The 21,899-nt window shown below is 40.0% G+C and overlaps 1 protein-coding gene across 1 annotated transcript in view; it reads left to right on the top strand.

Annotated features, from left to right (window-relative positions):
• The window catches only part of GYS2 (glycogen synthase 2), a 53,211-nt gene that overhangs the window by 2,817 nt on the left and 28,495 nt on the right, over window positions 1-21,899 (top strand). The window contains exons 2-4 of the mRNA XM_081818938.1: window positions 7,748-7,929; window positions 11,451-11,642; window positions 13,900-14,082. Of these exons, the coding sequence (XP_081675064.1) occupies window positions 7,748-7,929; window positions 11,451-11,642; window positions 13,900-14,082 (557 nt within the window). The remainder of the gene's footprint in view (window positions 1-7,747; window positions 7,930-11,450; window positions 11,643-13,899; window positions 14,083-21,899) is intronic.

Here is a 21,899-nt window from a genome sequence, read left to right as displayed (position 1 = left end):
CATTGAACAAGCAATTATAGTCAAATGTGATGACAATAATAAGAAGAGAACAAGGGGCTCTAAGACTATACGTTGAGAACCCATAAGAGACTCTTAACCATAGGAAACAAACTGAGGGTTGCTGGAGGGGTGGTGGGTGGCATGGGGTAACTGGGTGATGGGCATTAAGGAGGGCACGGGATGTGATGAGCACTGGGTATTATATGCAACTGATGAATCACTAAACTCTACCTCTGAAACTAATAATACACTATATGTTGATTAACTGAATTAAAAAAAAAAAAAAGATTATATGTTGGGGGTGGGGGATGAGAGGTTTCTACCTAAATCTGGGTTAGGGAAAAACACCTCTGTAAGGAAGAGACAGTTGAGCTGACACCTGAAGGATGAATAGCCACTGGGTAGGGATGAAGGATCAGGGATAAGAAGGGGACAGTGTTCTTTGTGAGGGAGTGCTATGTGCCAAGAGGCAGAGGTGAGAGAGTGTACTCTGTTCAAAGATCTAAGGGAAGCTTAGAGAGGGGAAAAGAGTGGAGGCTTGAGAGCAGATGGAAGGGACCAGCAGGGGGAAGTTTATGAAGTTTATGGTTAGTGATGGGAAGTTCTAAGTAGTGGGAAGTGCTAAGCGGTCAAGTATGTTTTTGAAAACCACTATTACTAGTTGGGCGAGCGGATAGCAGGAAAGTAACAGACAAGTTAGAGACTGTGGCATGGCCTAGGATGGAAAGTTTTGCCCAAATGTTAGAAACAAAAAGGTTCACTTTCTCCTTTGTTTGGGCCTCACTACAATCATTCCTTCTTCATAGACATGCCCAAATCATGGTAGACTATGGACCAATTATTATGTTGAGGATATCTGAAATTATTAAAAAAACTTTAATGAAAATTGTCACAAGTAATGATTGCTAATTTAATACATGTGAACAATTCTGAAATGTAGTCACTGAATGAATGCTTTTAAAAAATTTACTAAAAACAGGGGCACCTAGGTGGCTCAGTTGGTTAGGCATCCAACTCTTGATTTCAGCTCAGGTCATGATCTCAGGGTGGTGAGATCTAGCCCCACATTGGGATGAATGCTGGGCCTGGAGCGTGCTTGGGGTTCTCTCTCTCCTTCTCCCTCTGCCCCTCCCCTCACCATGTATGCTCTCGCTCTCTCTCTAAAAAACAAAATTACTAAAACCAATTCATTTTAGGGGCGCCTGGGTGGCTCAGTCGTTAAGCGTCTGCCTTCGGCTCAGGTCATGATCCCAGGGTTCTGGGATCGAGCCCCGCATCAGGCTCCCTGCTCAGCGGGAGGCCTGCTTCTCCCTCTCCCACTCCCCCTGCTTGTGTTCCTGCTCTCGCTCTCTCTCTGTCAAATAAATAAATAAAATCTTTAAAAAAAATTTGCAAAAAAACCCAAAAAACAATCCATTTTAGCTCGAAGCCAGCATGTAATATAATACATATAATACTTCTACTTTCTTCTCCAACTGGACACCATAGCTCTGGGTCACACGTTGTGAACGGCATATGGAAAAATGCCGAAAACTACAGTCAGGATGGTGTGGTAAAAACGGATTATAACTGCGAGTCTGCTATTCTGAGGCAGAGGTTCTGAAGGTGGGACCTTGATAAAAGTGGGCTTCAAGGAGTTTGTAAAACTTTAAAATTGTATCTGAAAATGGTATGTGTAAGTCCTCTTTTGGAGAAGAGGACTGAATGCTTTCATCAGATTTCCAAAAGCCTCCATGACTGATGTGAGAACTGCTGCTCTCAAGTTCCCTAAACCCTGGGTTCCTTTTCGTTAACCAGAAGTGCCAAGAGCCAAAATAAAAAAGCTATTTACGCTAAGTATTGTTTCCCAGATGGCTTTTCTTTAGGGCAGAATAGAAAGGATTCCACCTTCCCCAAGACCTAAAGATATTGATCTTTCTGTGATATTGCTCATCTTCTTCCTCTGTCCCTCCCACCCACCACTTTAAAAAATCTATCAGTATGGGGGTGCCTGGGTGGCTCAGTCGGTTAAGTCTGCCTTTGGCTCAGGTCATGATCCCAGGGTCCTGGGATCGAGCCCCACATCGGGCTCCCTGCTCAGCGGGAAGCCTGCTTCTCTCTCTCCCACTTCCCCTGCTTGTGTTCCTGCTCCCCCTATCTCTCTCTCTGTCAAATAAATAAATAAGATCTTCAAAAGAAAAATCCATCAATATGTTGTTCCAGACAGTTACTTATAGTCTTGCTGTCCACAGCCTGTGGACTCTTGAGTCAGACTTCCTGGATTGGAATCCCAACTCCATCATTACCTGTGTGATGCTGGATCGGTCGCATAGCCTCTCTGTGCCTTAGTTTCCCTATTTAAAAATAAAGACAATAATAACACCTACCTATAATGGTGTTGTGAAAACTAAAAGTAATACCAGCTGTAAATCACTTAGAACAGGGCCTAGCACTTAGTAAATGCTCTGTAGGTGTTAGCTTATTATTATTTCTTCATAAAATGTATTCATCAAATGCGGAAGTTGGATCATTTGTCTTCATACTGCCTTTCACTTTGAGCAATTCCATGATTCTATTTTTAAATGCAAAAGCAGAGAGGGAAAAAAGATATGGATCAGGATTACAGTAAGTAGGGGTGAGGTTCCTTTGCCTGGCGTGGATACGCGGTGGCCATGTCAATGGCACCCCGAGCCCCACCACATGAAACACAACCCATGCAAAAATCACGTTTGGCACACACATAGCTTCAAGATGAGCCCTAGTCTCCTCACTTCCTTTTCATCCAGATTACCATGTCTGAGCCCCTCCTGTCTAGAACATTTGGAGTTACCATTGTGGTACAATCAGTGTGGGGGTGGCTATAGGCTTGCTTTAAGCATATCATCTCCCACTGCCCAAGACTACAGACCCTTTATTTTGAGCCACAGACCCAGCAAAGCTCTGGACACATAAACATTTGTTGACCATGGTCATCAGTAACATTTCTTCTTTCCTATCAGGTTTGCTGCCTCAAAGAATGATGTCTAACTGTAGAATAACTACCCCCGTTCTGCAGCTGTATCTTGAGACTAGAGGGCCAGATTAGTAGCTCTGCATACTGAAGTCATATAACTTCCCAATTCTGTAACTTTTAAGCATTTTTAAAAGTAGTGAAGACGGGCGCCTGGGTGGCTCAGTCATTAAGCGTCTGCCTTCGGCTCAGGTCATGATCCCAGGGTCCTGGGATCGAGTCCCACATCAGGCTCCCTGCTCTCCCTCTCCCACTCCCCCTGCTTGTGTTCCTACTCTAGCTATCTCTCTCTCTGTCAAATAAATAAAAAAATCTTAAAAAAAAAAAAAAGTAGTGAAGACAAGATCGGGCACGTTCAAGGTGGTATGGCCGTAGACAATTCTCCCAGTTTATATAAAATACAGTTGATCCTTGAACAATACAATTTTGAAGTGCATGAGTCCACTTATATACAGATTTTTTTCAATAAATACAGTACTATAAATGTATTTTCTCTGCCTTATGATTTTTTAAATAACATTTTCTTTTCCTAGCTTGTTTTATTGTAAGAAGACAGTATAAAATACATATAGTATACAAATATGTGTTAATTGTTTATGTTATCAGTAAGGTTTCAGGTCAACAGGCTATTAGTAGTGAAGTTTTTGGGGACTCAAAAGTTATAGTTAGGGGGCGCCAAGTGGCTCAGTCAGTTAAGCGTCTGCCTTCCGCTCAAGTCACGATCCCAGGGTCCTGGGATCGAGCCCACATCAGGCTCCCTGCTCGGCAGAAGCCTGCTTCTCCCTCTCCTCTCCACTTGTGCTCTCTCTTGCGGTCTCTGTCATTATCTGTCTCTCTCTCTCAAATAAATAAAATCTTAAAAAAAAGTTATAGTTAGATTTTTGACTGCATGGGGGGTTGGCACCTCTAACCACCACATTGTTCAAGGGTCAACTATATATCCTTATTATATATAATATATATAGCATAATAATATGCAATATATGTGTGTGTGTATATATATATATATAGTCTTATTTTGGCTGGTGTCCACATTCCATACTGCTTTGGAATCCCGATTTTAGCAATATCAGCCGTGTTTCTAGATGAAAACTTGGGATTTCAGCTATCTCCATGGCATATGCCATGGGACTTCATCTTTTCTTTCTTATGAAAGGCCTGATACTTTGCCCTCACATGAAAGATAGCTCCCATGTTGTTTCAGGAAAATATAGATCAATAAACTACAAAGTACATGTTTGAAAGTGAAGGGTAAGTCCAAATTCAATAACCTACACTGGTAAAAATTCATTTAAAAATATGTGTTGGGGAACCTCAGGCTTATACTCCAAATTTGAAAATAGGAGTGACCCTATTTCTATGCCATCACACTCACCTATAATTAGCAGGTCAGGAGAGGAGTTTGGGGTAAATGTGGTATCTAGACAAAGTAAAAGCTGAGGGAAAGTAGTTGGCATACAAATAAGGGGAGGACAAAGAGAAGCTAAAATGGAGCTTGAGCATATGAAATAGTGGTAAGATGACCTCCCCACGGAAAGACTGTACATGAAGAAGTGTAAGGGGAAATGATTCATTTACCATTAGGTCTCAACCAATATAGGATTGACGATTTTTTTTTTTGAATTTTACGTTTTTATTCCTGAAATAGCATATCCATAGTATTTATGAACACTCTAAGGCTACTTGGTGACTATTTCTATCAAGGTTGAAGGCCTCAAATGGGAAAAAGAAGCAGCAAATTAACTAACAATGTTTAATTTTGCATTTCAATGCCCACATCTAATCATTCTTTTTTTTTTTTGAGTAAAGAATTTCTCTTCTCCTTTTCGCCCTTTAGCAAATAAAAACGTGTTTGCATTTGCCCTAGTGTATTTGAACTTGAAACACATAGTCTAACAAACAAGGATGTCCTAAGATCTCTGGGCAAGCTACATAGTTGCAAATAAAAGAGAGCTTTAAGAATAGAAATGTGGATTAAGAAGTCCTAAAATAAATAAGTCATGAAAATGGAAAGTACAGCATAGGGAATATAGTCAGTAATATTATAATAATGTTGTATGGTGACTACACTTACTCAGAGAGAGCACTGAGTAATGTATAGAATTGTTGAATTCATCCTTATGTTGTACGCCTGAAAGTAATATAACATTTTATGTCAACTATACTTCATAATATAATAATAAAAATATGTAATATAATAATAAAAAATTTAAGCTCCACTAAAAAAAAGAATAGAAATGTGAATAAGGCAAAAATAAATGTGTGCCATCAGAACCCGATAGCATAGCTCCTTGATAAGATGAAGGTGAAGGAAATAAGTCTACAGAAGAAATTATTTGAAAATTTTGCCTTTTTATGGATAGTGAATGTGAATAAAGCTTATATATATTTAAATATGTTGCTAAGATGTGACTCATATATTTTAAAGAAAAAAATTTTAGTTGTTCTTGCAATTTTTTTCTCTAAATTTGTTTTTCTCAACAAATAGTTTTGACGGTTCATAACATTTTCTGGAATTTGGAGAAATATTTAGGCATACTTGATGCTGGCATCAATTTACATAGCCTCAGATTCATTATTGATTGGGTAAGTGAATCACGTCTGTCCTGGTCCTTTCTGGAAGTCTCTGCATGCAGGATTTACAGATCGTCTTCATATCCCATGCCGTTCTCATCACCTACCATCTGAGTTGTGATTGAACATCCTTATTGTTCTTCGTTCAAGTGACAGTGTTAAGTTTCTTTAAATTTTCTATAGTCACAAAGTCTTTTCTTAGAGATGAAGTTCTTAAAGACAATAAGTTTATGTAGGCTCATGTGAAAATTGTTTGCATGTAATAATTACATGTTGGGAGTTATATTAGCTCTACCCTTTTATGAATTAATGAATCCTGTTGGTACTTATATAACAGTACCAACATTTGCATTTGGTGTCTCATCTCTTAAAACGCAGTTTACCAAAAAGTGTATTTTGAGTGGTTCAGGCTTAAAGAAAAATTTGCAGATGGCAAATATTACCTTTTGGCCATAGATGGTGACTCTTGATAAAATTTATCATTTAAAGTCTAAATTACTGAAACAATTTAAGAGATTCAATTGCTATCGAACCCTATATCCTGATGAATTGAAATAACTTTTGCAAAACTGAAGTAAAAATAGGCCTTTTTAAAAAAAATATACAAGTAATAAAATCACTAGAAAATAGAGCTGAAGATTGGTGCCAGGATCTGTGTTGGCTCTGGGATTTCACACGGCATTTCTTGAGTTGTTTCCTCACCTATAGCTCATGGACAGAGTATTACTCAAGAAATTGATTCAAACTGCTTTCATATTCTCATACAAGATGATTGCTTAGAGCCAGCACAAGATATCCTGCCTAAGTTTACTGAAGCTCTTCTTCCCCTTGGTCCTCCCTATTCCTCCTGCCTAGTTGCTGCATCTCAAACCTTTCCTTTTGAATGCCTATTGCTCTCCCCTTGCATGCAGTGCTCTCAACTTAGGGCCTTGGCTCTAACTCTACTCTTTGCCTAAAAAGTTCTTCTCTATAATAGCTGCTGGCCTAATTTCTTCACCCTTTTATGTACTTACTCAAATACTACCTTTTCAATGAGCCCTGGGCTTTTTTTTTTTTTTTTTTAGGATTTTATTTATTTATTTGAGAGAGAGACAGAGGTAGTGAGAGAGAGCACAAGCAGGGAGGAGAGGGAGAAACAAGCTCCCTGCTGAGCTGGGAGCCTGATGTGGGGCTCGATCCCAGGACCTCGGGATCATGACCTGAGCCGAAGGCAGACACTTAACCGACTGAGCCACCCAGGCGCTCCCAGCCCTAGTCTTTGAACTGCTGCTACAACCTGCCCTTTGCCCCCAAGCTAAGTAATATTTTATCCCCGCTGAACAGATGAGCTAATTGAGCCTTAGACAGGTTGAGTTAACTAGTTCAGTTTAAGTTGTTCCTAATTTTTCACCATTATAATGCTTCCATAAATATCCTAATACACATATCTTTTGGCACTCTTATTTCCCCAAACAATTTCCTAGATGTAGACACGCTGATCCAAAAATGTGCATATATTCCAAGAGTGTACACATTTTTTGGCTCTGTATTTTAATAGTCATCACAGCAATGCCAGAGGGGAAAATGAAAGAGCACATGAAAATTTGTATGTGAGTCATTGGGCTTGACTTTAGGGTTGGGCCAAGCATCCCCCTTCAAAACCTATCACCTCTTTTCTCTTGTCAAAACGTACCTTGTTGGGTACCTTGCAAGGTAAGTGGCTCTTAAACTTGAAAGATTCACTCATAATTTCCACAGTGGCCGTTACTTGGACATACCCTAGCCCCCATCTTGGAGCAGTGTAGGAGAAGGGGTAAAAAGTAACTACAGTTGCTGAGGGTGTGTGTCCTGACAATGGCTGTTGGAACCAACATTGACACTTCGGTGTAGACAGAGCTTTAGGCCAAGTTCTGCTTTATTCCGATCATCTCTTCAGATTTCCTTGAAATGTTTGTATTTCTTGGCTGCCGCCAACCTGCTGCTCTATGAAATGCACCCAGAAAAGGCTTTAAAATATGCATGAATTGAACCAAATAGTAATTATGTTAGTGTCCTTTAAAAATTTTCTTTTAGAAAATTAAATAAACCCTTGTGCTTGATAAATCCTAAATGCTAATTTAAAAATGAGAAACGCATTTCCATGCCTTCATCACTTACAGTGAAATGCTAACCTGAATGATAAATGGAACCTTTTCTTTTTAACAGTTGGTGGCATCTATACTGTGATTCAGACAAAGGCCAAAACCACAGCAGACGAATGGGGAGACCATTATTTTCTGATTGGCCCATATTTTGAGCATAATATGAAGACTCAGGTGGAACAGTGTGAACCTATAAATGATGCTGTTAGAAGGGCAGTGGACACAATGAATAAACATGGCTGCCAGGTAAGGGACAGACTGACACTTCACTCAGCAACACTAGTAACCTGTTATGGGAGAAGAGACCACCATTTATATGAACTCACAGGAGACTATCTACTTAGGGAAAAGGAGCAGGTTTGTGAGAAAGATGATGAATTTGATTGTAAACAGGTTACATTTGAGGCACCTTGTGAAAACCATTGGGAAATGTCTAATAGGATAATAGGTTTGGAGCTCAGCAGAAGATAGAGGATAAAGATGTTTGGGGGAAAGTCATTTGTGTTTAAATTGTAGTTGACATTATAAGTGTTGATAACAGTGTTAAGCAGAAGTTTATAGACTAAGAGCAAATGTTTTGAGCCAAACCTTTGGGAATGTCAACATGTTAGAACATCTACATTAAACAAAACAAAACAAAACTCAGAGGTTACACAAGTACAAATACAGCTAGTGATGTAGAACCAAGGGTGTGCAAATCCTAATCCTCAGAACCTGTGAATATGTTAGCTTATATAACAAAAGGATTTTGTAGATTTGGATCATGAGGTGGGGAGATTATCCTGGATTATCTAGGTGGGCCCAATGTAACCACTGGGGTCCTTACAAAAGAGAGGCAGTAGAGTTAGAATTAGAAAGAAGATGTGCCAATGGAAGCAGAGGTTGGTCTGATGAGCTTTGAAGATGGAGGAAGAGGCCACAAGCCAAGGAATGCAGGTTACCTCTAGAAGCTGGGAAAGACCAGGAAACAGATTCCCCTAGAGCCTACAGATGGACTGTGACTCTGCCAACATGTTGATTTTAACCCCAAAGACCCATTTCAGATTACTGACTCCCAAACCTGAAAGATCACAAATTTGTGTTTTTTTAAGCCACTAGGTTTGTGGCTTAATCTCTTGCCATCACAATAGCAATAGGTCAAAACAAGGGAGGAGAGAGTTTCTAGTATGAAGGAGGGATTAAGTCAATGAAAGAATTTAACCAAAGTCAGTTGGGTTTAGCAATATTCAGGCCATTCATGGTAATCTTGCCAAATACAGCCTAAAGGGAGAAGGGGGTTAAATCAGATTGAGGAATGAGTGAATGGTGAGGAAAAGGGTCCAGAAGTTGTGGCATAGAAGTTTCTTCTATGAAGAAAAAGGATAATTAAGTATGATTATGTGACTGACTGAATTAATGGTTGAATTGATGGACAGTTGTGTCTGAAATGGGTAGGAAAGGAAGCAAAGCCAGAAAGGAGGTGATGATGTAGGAAAAAATGGAAGGTTCCAGAAACTGGAGGTCTTGATGAGAAAGAACGGAATATATATGCTGGGAGAAACAGAGTGAGGGAAGTGGAGGTATAAATGTTGTAGTCAAGTAACAAAATGCTCAGGCTGAATATTTCAGAGAAGGAACAGTTTGGGTTTTGACAAGGATAACAATGCAGCCATGAGCTTGTGTAGCTGGAATGCCATGGACATGAAGTTCTTTGAAGTCAATAAAGTCAGAAAAATATGAGGCTAAGTGTGTAGGATAAAAACTTGGATTTTGAAGTTGCCCAGAAAAAGGTGGAAAAGTAGCCAGATGATTAATAGAACAAGGAAACGTAGTGTATTTGGATAACATAAATTTCAAAAATGTCTTTATACACAAATAATAAGTTTCATTGTGATTTTTAAAAATCCAAACTTCGTTCATACTCATCCCAGGAATATAGTTTCTGGGGGTGAAAAAATTAAAGGCCCTCATGGAGATGTCCATGTGAGTAGCAGGGTCTACAAGGTCTATGCAAGGCTTAAGATGCAGAAGATTTAAATGAAGGGAACTTGAGGTCCCAGAGGGCAACAGGGAAATCTATCATAGTGACTGTAGCATAGAGAACATAGGAAAGTGAAAGAGGGATGCATGTTGTACTATTGGGATGAAAGACTGAGACTTTGGAAGGGGCTTGCATTTGAAGCTCTCATGAAAGAAGAGGGAGATGAAAAGCATAATGGTCTGACTGGTCTCAAGGTTCTAAATGGATTTCTGATGTAAGATGTTTCCATGTCAGAGCCAAGAACTCACCGAAAGTCAAAACAAGCTAGCTTACATTCTCTAGTGATCTCAGCTCACTGTATCATATGTCATATATTAGGCAGTCAGTAACTATTCATTGAATGAATACATAAATCAATGAAAGTCCTAAAGAGAAAACAATTGAAAAGGAAAACTCAGTCTGAAAAGGGAAGAGTACCATGATAAATACTAATTACAATGGAAGCAACCAACAGATAATGGGAGTCTTTCAGAGTTGTCCAAGGCTAGATGGGAGAGATATCACCATGCATTTCTGAGTCCTGTGGAAGAGAATGATGATCAAATGGGCTTTCAAGCTCCCCAAATTCAACCTTGGGTAGAGTCACAGTGTCAATAACTAAGCAATGTGGACATATTCAGTTTACTAGAGAGGTCTGGATACCCTATGAGAGGCTCTCAGGTTTGCCAACTTCCAAGAAGTGTTTGAAGTAATTTATGGAGTTGCATACCATGTAATTGGAGAATAAACCTAAAATAAAAGTCAAGACAAAAGAGTGATGAATAGAGAATAGAATAGAAAAATAGAGGCCAAAAAGAAAGTTGAAATTTGGATATACAAGTGATTATATAACTACAATTGGGAAAAAATGAGATAGCTAATACATTAAAACTTGTACAAGATAAAACAGGAATAAAAGAATTGAATTTGAAGAATGTAACAGGATTAGACTTTGAGCTGCTAGATTAAAGAGATAAAGTATCTTGAGCAATATATTTAGTTAAGACACCTGGCAGCAATCATGTTGGGAAACACATTGTGTCACCTTTTTCTTTTTTTGATAGGAGGAATGAGAGAAATCATATACATTTGTTTATAGAAACAAATTTTTCTAGTGTGAAATATTATAGGAAGTCCTGTTGCATAATTAAAATAAGTGACACTATAGACATTATATCCAACTACAAATTAAAGATACAGAGCAGTTCATCTTATGACTCTATCATAAAAACATAGACCATGATATTAAATCTGAAAACCATGAGCTCAAGTTCACAGGAGGGGAATGAGAAACAGAAGGACAGAGATTGGGGCCGCTGGGTGGCTCAGTAGGCTAAGCATCCGCCTTTGGCTCAGGTCATGATACCGGAGTCCTGGGATCGAGTCCCGCGTCGGGCTCCCTGCTCAGCCAGGAGCCTGCTCCTTCCTCTCCCTCTGCCCCCTGCTTGTGCTCTCTCTCTCTCATTCTCTCACTCTTTCTCTCAAAAAAAAAAAAAAGGATGGAGATTACATTATCTAGATACTTTACTTTTAAATGACCAAATTTAATGAAGGATAAGAACTTGGAGGTTTAGATGAAGGGATGCAAGCCCATTCCATGTTCAGGCTCAAATATCAGATGCTTTGTGTTACCACTACAGTTTCCTATATAGCTTGGATAGTCTGCTGTTGAGTTCTAAATAAAGTTTAAATATTCTAAGCACAGATACCATTTTCTCCCTTGCATTGCCTGGTATTACTGCAAAGCTCTGTGTTCTTTATATGGCAGGTGCACTTTGGAAGATGGCTGATAGAAGGAAGTCCTTACGTGGTGCTCTTTGACGTAGGCTATTCTGCTTGGAACCTGGACAGGTGGAAGGGTGACCTCTGGGAAGCATGCAGTGTCGGCATACCTTACCATGACCGAGAAGCCAACGATATGCTGATATTCGGATCTTTAACTGCCTGGTTCTTAAAAGAGGTACAGTTTATTGTATAGTCATGCAACAGAGGAGGAGCATAATTGTGCTCTGTGCTCAGCAATGGTCCCATGATTTTTAGATTACACTAAATGAGATGATGCCATCATGATTGTCCTAATACATTTCAAAAGAATCTGAGAAAATGTTCAGCCTTCCTCTAACTAAATCCTAGCTTTCAGAACAGGTTAACAATCATGCTTATTAATATATACCTCATGTCAGATTTAAATAGAATGATGTGTATAAAACAACCAATTATATTGCCTGATACTAGATGGTAAGATATATACAAGTAAAAAAGCAGTATACATCATGCACTATGTACCTGAATTCTAGACTTATGGCAGTAGAAATTCTAATAGCTTGAAATACTTGGTTTTGTTTATGCATGAGTACTTGGGCAACTGCAGTGGTTTTTAGATATTTTCATCATTTTTCTAAGGGCTGAAGTGATCTCGGCAGTTGCTGAGGATCTGTAGCAGTGAAATATCCCCCCCCAAAAAACAACCCTCCAAACCCCAAAATACCCCAAGAGCATTAGATATCAATCCTTGTGAAATGAACCAAGCCTGCGCTCTCAGTTCTCAAAGGAGGATTTCTTTGCATTCCTTGCATTACCTCAAAATGATTATGCCTAACTTAAAAATCAGACGGTGAAGGAAGAGCATCCTTAGCAAAGTGGGAGGGTAGTCTAAGGACAAATCACAGAACTGTATGTTGGCAGCGCATCCCCTTGACCAGCCTTACTTACTGATAAAGTCGTATTCCAATAGCCATGAAAGGCTGCCTTGAAGTGAAGGGGAAGGTGGAGGGACAGTCCCATTGCTTTGTGTTGGCGACAGAATTAGGAGAACAGGGTGAGGGTGCTGACGAGATCTGACCTAATGACAATAAGCCGTCTTGTTTTAGCATCAGTTGGTGGAACCAATTCTTCCTCAGCAAACTGCCTCCCTGAGCCAGGGCCCTCAGGGCTGAGGCCAGCCTCTGTGTGTGTGTGTGTGTGTGTGTGCGTGTGTGTGTGCGCGTGCCCCTGCGCTCGCGCTTTCATCCTTTCTGTTAAAGGAAACTAGAGAGGAGAGAAGCAAGAAAGTGAAAGCCCCAGTGTTCTCTAAAGTAAAGCTATTACAGAAACAGAAATTTTCTTTGATTCAAAGGGTAAATAAAGACATTGACAAAAATCCAAGGCTGCTGGGCAAGCCCTGTTTCTGCAGTCACCTCTTGGCTGCCACCAATCTGTGCACCTGTTAATTACCATGAGGAGCTTTTTTGAAGAACGAGTACTTTAAACTACAAAGGTCCTAGCCTAAGTCAGTGGTTCTCAAAGAGTATTTCCATGGACCACCAGCAGCAGCATCGCCTGCAAACTTGCAAGACATGCAAACTCTTGTCCCTAGCCCAGAATTAGATTACCTGGTGATGGGGACCCTGGTATCTGCACATGACCAGACTTCCAGGTGACGCTGATGTCCTCCAAGTGTGAGAACTGCCTTCTTGGGTGAAATCTCGATTTCCCAGTCCTCTGCTCAGGCTCCTCAAATGCACGTGTTTTGCATGATCAATTCTACTCCCCCATTGAAGAAACAGGCAGTCATAAGGGGAGTGGAATGTAAATATTAAATTTCTGTAAGGGTGAAACAAGGTAACTTTAAGGCAAGGAAACTGAGGCCCTGCCTAGTTTTAGAACTAGACTGGGATTAGACCTGGGTCCTCAGCATGTTACTAAATTAGGATTTGCTTCCAAGCAAGTTATTCACCTCCTTCCGTCCAGTTCCATATTCTTAAAATAATGTTAAAGTGCTTTTGGCTCCAATTACAGAAGATCCAAATAAGACTGACTTAAAACATGACGTCATGGATTGTTTATTTCAAAAGAAGCTTGTAAGTGGGTAGTCCCCATTGATTCAGCTGCTCAGTGGTATCTTCAAGGATATTATCGCTATTATTCATTCATCCATTCGGTGAATATTTATGGAGTGCCTACTGTGCATTTGTTCCGAGGCCTCTCTGTAGATACAAAAGTAAATCTGATCCATTCCTGAAAGGGAGGATTATGCCATACAAATATATGGGCTTTATGAACATGCAACTAAGTCCTATAAAACAATTCTGCTTGCTAAATCTGCATGCTTCATGCTTACCTCTCTTTAGATTTTGCTAAAATTTACAGGCACAAACGATAACTTTCCTTAAGCTGTGGGCCATGATCAAGATCAAGCTTTACCAACAACTGTTCTAAATGCTTCTTTTCTGATGTAGGTGACAGATCATGCAGATGGGAAACATGTCATTGCCCAATTCCATGAATGGCAGGCGGGAACTGGACTGATCCTTTCTCGAGCTCGGAAACTTCCCATCGCTACAATATTTACCACTCACGCCACACTGCTTGGGAGGTATCTCTGTGCAGCAAACATTGATTTCTACAACCATCTCGATAAGGTAAATAGTTCTCCCTCCTTCCCCGCCTCACCACCTTTCTTTTCTAATCCTTGAAGCTGAAGGATGAGAAGTATTGATCTTTACATTTCATCTGCCAGCCAGATGGCAGAAATGCCCTTTTAACTAATCAATATTCATGACAAAGCCTCCCTTGAGGTGACAGAGAGTTGCTGCCGTTTAACTTTGTCAGAGTGCAGTAGAGCATAGTGGTGACAGGCCGGATGCGTGTCTGCTTTGGAGCAATAGATCCAAGATCCCAAGAGGCATAGCGGGTGTGAGAGGGTTGGAGTCCTGTGTATCCTGAAGCTGAAGAAACACTGTGAGGATGCTGGGTCCACACACCACCCTGAGCGGCAGCTACAGACCAAACCTTCTAGGCATACAACTTGCCCTATGTGGCTCCCTCTCTCCTTCAAGTGAACAAATGGTCATATTTCTCCTGTAACTCCACGAGGTGTAGGTGGAGTCGGTGTGGGGGTCGAGTAAGACAGCTATTTAAAACAGGGATGTGGGTCTTTGGAGGCCAAACATTTGGGTTTCCTTATCTTAGAAGACTGCCCAACTCTATGACCAAAGACATTCAGTTTTGACTTTTTCTTTTATTTGTTGACAGTTAAATCAGATTAATAAAAATATATCATTTATATCATCATGTCAGTAATACCAACAAAGCATTTGAGTACCAGAAAGTCAGGGTTTTACAGATTTGGTATCTATACTGCCAATCAAATCAACCTAGCATCTTAGGGTTCCATTTACTGTCAGGAAAATTAGGAAGTTGGAAAGTTGATTTCTAAAGACTTTCCCAGTTTAAAAAAGTTCTAGGATTCTAGAAACAGAATATGTGTGTGTGTGTGTGTGTGTGTGTGAGAGAGAGAGAGAGAGAGTGTGTTTGTAATACATGAACATTTAGATAATGATAGTGGAAAGCTGTCCTACAATTCTGAAGACCCTTTTCAGTGCAGGAAATTTCTTTCTGACAAATTTTAACATTTGCAAAGCAGTGTGTGGTCCTAAAGAGAGCTTTCCTGTAAAAAGGTCAGCCTAACCTAAAGGTCAAACTGTAAACATAAGATGTACCTTTAAAATAAAGTCACCGAGGAATTCAGAAATCAGATCAAGGAAATTTCCTAACGGTATATGATAATGGTAGACTAATAAGGGCAAACTAGTGATCTGTGATAGCTCAGCAACCTTGTTTCCCAGAGAAGAGCAGACTTTGATTTTTGTGAAAGAGAAAATATTGGAGAGGCATATCAAATATTTTACTTCAGAATATCTAAGACCATTATATAATAACAATTAATAAAAACAACTAATAAAATTCATCAGACATTAATAGTTGTTTTTAAGTAACAAACAATTATAGCATATAGTTACATATTACAATTTTATTCTTTGGATAAAATGTCAGTATTTATATCGTGCTATCCTCAAAATGCATCTCTCCAGCTTAAAGCTCTTCACTGATTGAAATATGTGAGCTTAGTCAGCCCCAGCCCATCTTTCTAGTAAAATATCCTGCCCAGCAGAGTGACTAGTAGATCACAAGTAGTTAAGAACTAGATTTTGCGTGAAACTCAATCATTTTTCACAGAAAAGGCCCCCGTAATCATTTTCTTTCTTTTTCTTTGTTAAGATTTTATTTATTTATTTGACACAGAGAGACACAGCAAGAGAGGGAACATAAGCAGGGGGAGTGGGAGAGGGAGAAGCAGGCCTCCAGCAGAGCAGGGAGCCTGATGCGGGGCTTGATCCCAGGATCCTAGGATCATGACCTGACCCGAAGGCAGACGCTTAACAACTGAGCCACCCAGGCATATCCCCCCGTAATCATTTTCTACAGCAGATCCCTCCACTCTATGCTCACAGTAGGTTTAGAATCTGGATGTTATATAATAATAACAAGTTATAAGCATGAAAAGTTTTTAAAAGTTCAACATAAGAAATGAGTCATAATTTAGTCTTTGATGCAAGACCCGGAGTCAGTTGTTAATGTGGGGATAATGTGGGGGTAACGCTCTGGCTAATGTGGGGGTAATGCTCTGGCTCAGGCAAATAAACATAGGGGAAGAATAGGAACAAGAATAAAAGTATCCGACTTTTATAAAAATATAAAGAGTAGAATTATTTTACTCAAATTCTAATTGCTGACTGAAAACATGTTTGGTTAATAGCCAATTCACAGGACTTTGATGTTGGTTTAAGTTTTTAGTTAAATTTGTTAACTAAAATAACATTTCAACCATTTTCAACCAGCGTATGAATCTTCTGAGACTCTCCAAGAAGATATTTTTTAAAGATTTTATTTATTTATTTATTTATTTATTTATTTATTTATTTATTGAGAGAGTGAGAGTGCAAGCAGGGGGAGGGACAGAGGGGAAGCCGAGTCCCTGCTGAGCGAGGAGACCAATGAGGAACTCAGAGCAGGGCTCCATGAGGGGCTCCATACAGGACCTCCACACAGGGCTCAATCCCACAACCCTGAGATCCTGACCTGAGCCGAAACCAACAATTGGACCCTTGACTGACTGAGCCACCCAGGCACCCCTTCAAGAAGGTATATCCAAATTCATTCTATGGGCCCAGCCATTGATTGATTTTCCCCTCAACTATAATGGTTACATAAATACTGCTTTAATAAAAAAAAGAAGGCCATTGATTTTCTTATGCTTTGGCCTCTTTTTCCTTGATGGCATCAGGGTTTCCTGGGTGGAAATGTAAGGACAGTGCTGTCTGGGATGAAAAAACTGAAAGAACCCATAGACAATTGCTTGATGGATTTTAACTCTTTCATCTGACCAAGTTTTGAGCTCATAACCTTTAGTGATAGGGTAATCCTCCTCTGTCACTGGATTGTGCTTTATTGACTAATATATACTTTGCCTCATTTTTGTTCTTTTGTACACGTTTTCCTGAATCCAATAAAAAGTAATGAGATACATGAAAATGTAGGAAAGTAAGATCCATTGTCAAAATAAGCAGGGCCAGATATGTCCTAGATGTTGGAATTACTGGACAGAGATTTTATAGTTTTTTTTTTAAGGTTTTATTTATTCATTTGAGAGAGAGAGAGCGAGGGAGCACACAAACGGGGGTGGGGAGGGGCAGAGGGAGAGGCAGACTCCCCACTGAGCAGGGAGCCAGATGGGGCTCCATCCCAGGACCCTGAGATCATGACCTGAGCCAAAGGCAGATGGTTAACCAACTGAGCCAGCCAGGCACCCCCCAGACAGAGATTTTTAACAGACTATCACATACATGTGGGAAAGTGGACAACCTGTATAAACACTTAGGGTTGCTGTAAACCACAGGTGTGGCCATGCATACAGCAGGCCTAGGAAGTAAGGGGCCCCATGAAACCAGGAAAAGGCACATGCCTGTCTTCATGGAGACTTTTCACGGGTTCTCCAGGCCTCTGCTGTTCTCCCCTTAAATATCTTCATACTTGGTTTTCTCATTTAGAAATCCCGTCTTCTTATCTCTAAATGTCCAGATGTTAAACATCATCCCATATATGAAATCTTATTACTCTCTGCAATAACCACAACAGCAATAGTAGTAACAATAGCTAAAGTTACAGTGCCAGGCACCTTTCTAAACATCTGACGTGTGTTATCTCATTTAATCTTCACAAAAGTTCAGTAACATAGGAAACATTTCATACTTTTCCCAGAGATATCTTTCCTAAGTATAGGCTGTCTTTACCATATGTTTAAACGAACCCTTTCAGTGCTTTCCATTGTGTAGGACAAAGGCCAACTTTCTAGCCTTGTCTATCATCTTATTATCCTATATCCAATGCTATAGTCTCATCAGATGTGATTTCCTGCACATGCTATTTGACTTAATATATGTGTTCTTTAGAGCAGCTAATTTTTCAATCCAAATAGCCTTTCCCCAAATTAAACTTTCATGTCCCAGTCCAAATGCCATTTTATTCATCCAGTCAGTTTGGAGGTACAAAAGTTAATAAGTCATGGTCCTTGCCCTTGAAAATCTCCCGCTCTGGAGGTGATAGTGACAGTATGAACATTTGCATAGTATGAGATATGTTTCCCTATTCTCAGCCAGTGAATCAGTCCCTCTCTGATCCTATGCCTTCCTCAGGCACTTACTCATTTCTGCCTAATTTTATCCTGTTTTCTCACTAATTTATAAGCTCTTTGAAGGCCACAGAAACGAACAAATGTTGGTTGAATGAGAGATTTGGTTGAATAAATGAGACCAGCCAAATAAAGCTTTTAGGAAAACTTCAGCTGAGCCAAGAATGCCATATAGAGCCCTGCTTCAAACATTTTCAGAGAAATATTACAACTATTACAGTCAAGAAAGAATGCTCTAGGACTTTGTTGTAATCTTTAGAATCATCTAATGAGTCTTTTTCAGTATTTTCCTCTATACGGCTCAGTAATTATCGGGACTGACTTGTTAGTGGAGCTGGAGTCTAAAGGACATAAAAGCAGGAGAGTGCACAAGCTTGGAGTCAGACTGATTTGGGATCAGTTCGGGGTGCTAAGACACTTAATAGGTATGTGATCTCGGGCAGGTGTCCTAACTTCTACAAGCTTCAATTTTCCCCTCCATGAACTGAAGACAAAATACAAGCCTCAGTGGTTTATGAGGATTAAATATGATATGTGCTTAGAAGAGAGCCTGATGCATAGTGTTAAGATAAGATAATAAGCTTCTAATAATCTTTATTATGGAAAGCATCCAGCTAATATAATGCCAAAACTTTATATACTTTTCTCATTTAAACACTGCTAGTTTCATCTGCAGCTATGTGAGAGATAACAATATTCAGCAACTAAGCAAAATGGCAAAAGCCCACAACTGTGGCCAACTAATTAATTGGTGCTTGGCATGTTGGTTTTTAAAGTTTTTTTTTAAAGTTAAGATACCCAGAATAATGGATGATTGCACAATCTAACACACCATCCAATTAAAGTAACTGTACACCCCCTTGAAATTATACATTTGTGAGAGTTATACAACCCTGGAAAAGCATTTGTCTCTTCTCTTTGTCGGGTATCTTTTAAGTTAATTAGGGGTGATAATAATTATCCTTATTTTCAGTATTGAGATTAATGTCAGTTTTGTTTCTTTGTTTATGGAGAAAATATGATAAGGACCATGGGGAAAGGAATTAGCTCAATATTTGTAAGATGTAAGGTGAGTAAATATAACTAAAATACCAAAAAATTATGAATTCTAGTAATTATAGCAAAGTAGAAAAATTTACTTAGGGGATTAAATAGCAGTTTAGAAGCAGAAATGAAGTGAATGATACCTTTTTTTTAAAGATTTTATTTATTTATCTGCCAGAGAGAGAGCGTGGGAGAGAGAGAGAGAGCACAAGCAGGGGGAGTGGCAGGCAAAGGGAGAAGCAGGCTCCCCACTGAGCAAGGAGCCTGATGTGGAATTCAATCCTGGAACCCTGGGATCATGACCCAATCCCAAGGCAGATGTTTAACTGACTGAGCCACCCAGGCGTCCCTGAACAATACATTTTAAAGCATGAGTAGCAGGGGGGAGGAGCAAGATAGCGGAGGAGTAGGAGACCTAAATTTTGTCTGGTCCCAGGAATTCAGCTAGGTAGGGATCAAACCATTCTGAACACCTACGAACTCAACAGGAGATCGAAGAAAAGAATAGCAGTAACTCTCTGAACAGAAAAGCGACCACCTTCTGGAAGGTAGGACGTTTGGAGAAGTGAATCTGAGGCGATATTCGGGAATAAAGATGGTGGGCGAGGGGGCCTCCGTCAGCTGCTACTGGCAAGTGATAGAGCCGTGGAGCACAAAATCAGAACTTTTAGAAGTCTGCTCTGCTGAGGGATGTCACTCCAGTGGCTAAGTGGGGGTGGGACCCACACTGGGACATTGTGGTCTGAGGACCCTCGGGGTCAAAGAAAAACCGGGGGTCCCTGAGTGTGGCAGAGCTCCCAGGTATCGGCAGGGAAGCTGGCTGCAGAGACAGAGCCGAGGCACGGGCTCTCAGCTCGGGGTTGCCATAAACCATGATCCGCAGCACAGTTGGGCCACTGTTCCTCCAGCAGGGACCCAACAAGAGGCAGATCCGGGGAGACTCCCCTTCCTCCCCTGGGAGGAGCGGTGTGGGAGCACACCGCATGGATCTGCTGGGTTTGGAGACTCCACACGGGGTCATGTGCCAGAGATAGAAACGCTCGGTCACAGGCCGGGTGAGCATGAAGTGCGGCCGGAGACCGGGGAGATGGGAGTGACTGACTGCTTTTCTCTGGGGGCGCACTGAGGAGTGGGGCCCTGAGTTCTCGGCTCATCTGGGCAGAGATTGGGAGGCCGCCATTTTCACTCTCGGCCTCCAGAGCTGTATGGAAAGCTTGCAGGGAACAAAAGTTCCCAAGAGCAAACCCGAGCAGATTACTTAGCCTGGACCAGGCAAGGGCAGGGCAATTCCGCCTCCAGCAAAGACATTTGGGAACCACGGCAACAGGCCCCTCCCCCAGAAGATCAGCAAGAACAGCCAGCCAAGACCAAGTTTACTGATCAATGAGAACGGCAGAACTCCAGCGCTAGGGGAATACTGCACATAGAATCCATGGCTTTCCCCTCCCTGATTCTTTAGTCTTTCAAAGTTAATTTTTTAAATTTTCTTTTTCTATTTTTTTAAAATTTTTCTTTTTCCCTTTTTCAACCAACATCTTATCAATCCCCTTTTTAAAAAATCTTTTTTATTTTTCATTTTTAGAGTCATATTCTATCACTTCATTGTAGTTAACCTTATTTTTGGTGTATATATATATATATATATAAGTTGTTCTCTCTTTAAAATTTTGGGATACAGTTTCTTCTAACAGACCAGAATATACCCTAAATCTCTAGTGTATGGCTTTGTTCTAGTCTCCTGCTTGATCACAGTCTCTTCCCTCCCTTTTTAAAAAAATTCTCTTCTTTCTTTTTTCAACCAACTTCTTATCAATTCCTTTTATAAAATCTTTCATAATTTTCATCTTTACAGTCATATTCCATCCCTTCATCGTATTTACCCTTATTTTTGTACACATATAAGTTTTTCTTTCTTTAAAATTTTGGGAGGCAGTTTCGTCTAACAGACCAAAATATGCCCAAACTCTAGTGTGTGGCACTGATCTATGCACCAGCCAGATCATATTTGATCATATTCTTTTTTTTAAATCTTTTTTCTTTCTTTCTTTTTCTTTTTTCTTTCTTTCCCTTTCTTTTCCCCCAGTTTCAAGTCTCTTCTGATTTGTTTAGTGTATATTTTTCTGGGGTCGTTGTTACCCTGTTAGCATTTGGTTCTCTCATTCATCTATTCTCCTCTGGACAAAATGACAGGATGGAAAAAATCACATCAAAAAAAAAAACAATAGGCAGTACCAACTGCCAAGGACTTACTTAATACGGACATTAGTAAGATGTCAGAACTAGAGTTCAAAATGATGATTTTAAAGATACTAGCTGGGCTTGAAAAAAAGCATGGAAGATATTAGAGAAACCCTTTCTGGAGAAATAAAAGAACTAAAATCTAACCAAGTTGAAATCAAAAAGGCTATTAATGAGGTGCAATAAAAAATGGGGGCTCTAACTGCTAGGATAAATGAGGCAGAAAAGAGAATCAGTGATATAGAAGACCAAATGATGGAAAATAAAGAAGCTGAGAAAAAGAGAGATAAACAACTACTGGATCATGAGGGCAGAATTCGAGAGATAAGTGATACCATAAGACGAAACAAGATTAGAATAATTGGGATCCCAGAAGAAGAAGAAAGAGAGAGAGGGGCAGAAGGTATATTGGAGCAAATTATAGCA

Source organism: Leptonychotes weddellii, chromosome 5 (genome assembly GCF_054177405.1).
Source record: "Leptonychotes weddellii isolate Sample4059 chromosome 5, ASM5417740v2, whole genome shotgun sequence".
NCBI classification, from domain to species: Eukaryota; Metazoa; Chordata; class Mammalia; order Carnivora; family Phocidae; genus Leptonychotes; species Leptonychotes weddellii.
This window is presented reverse-complemented; position numbering and strand designations above follow the sequence as displayed.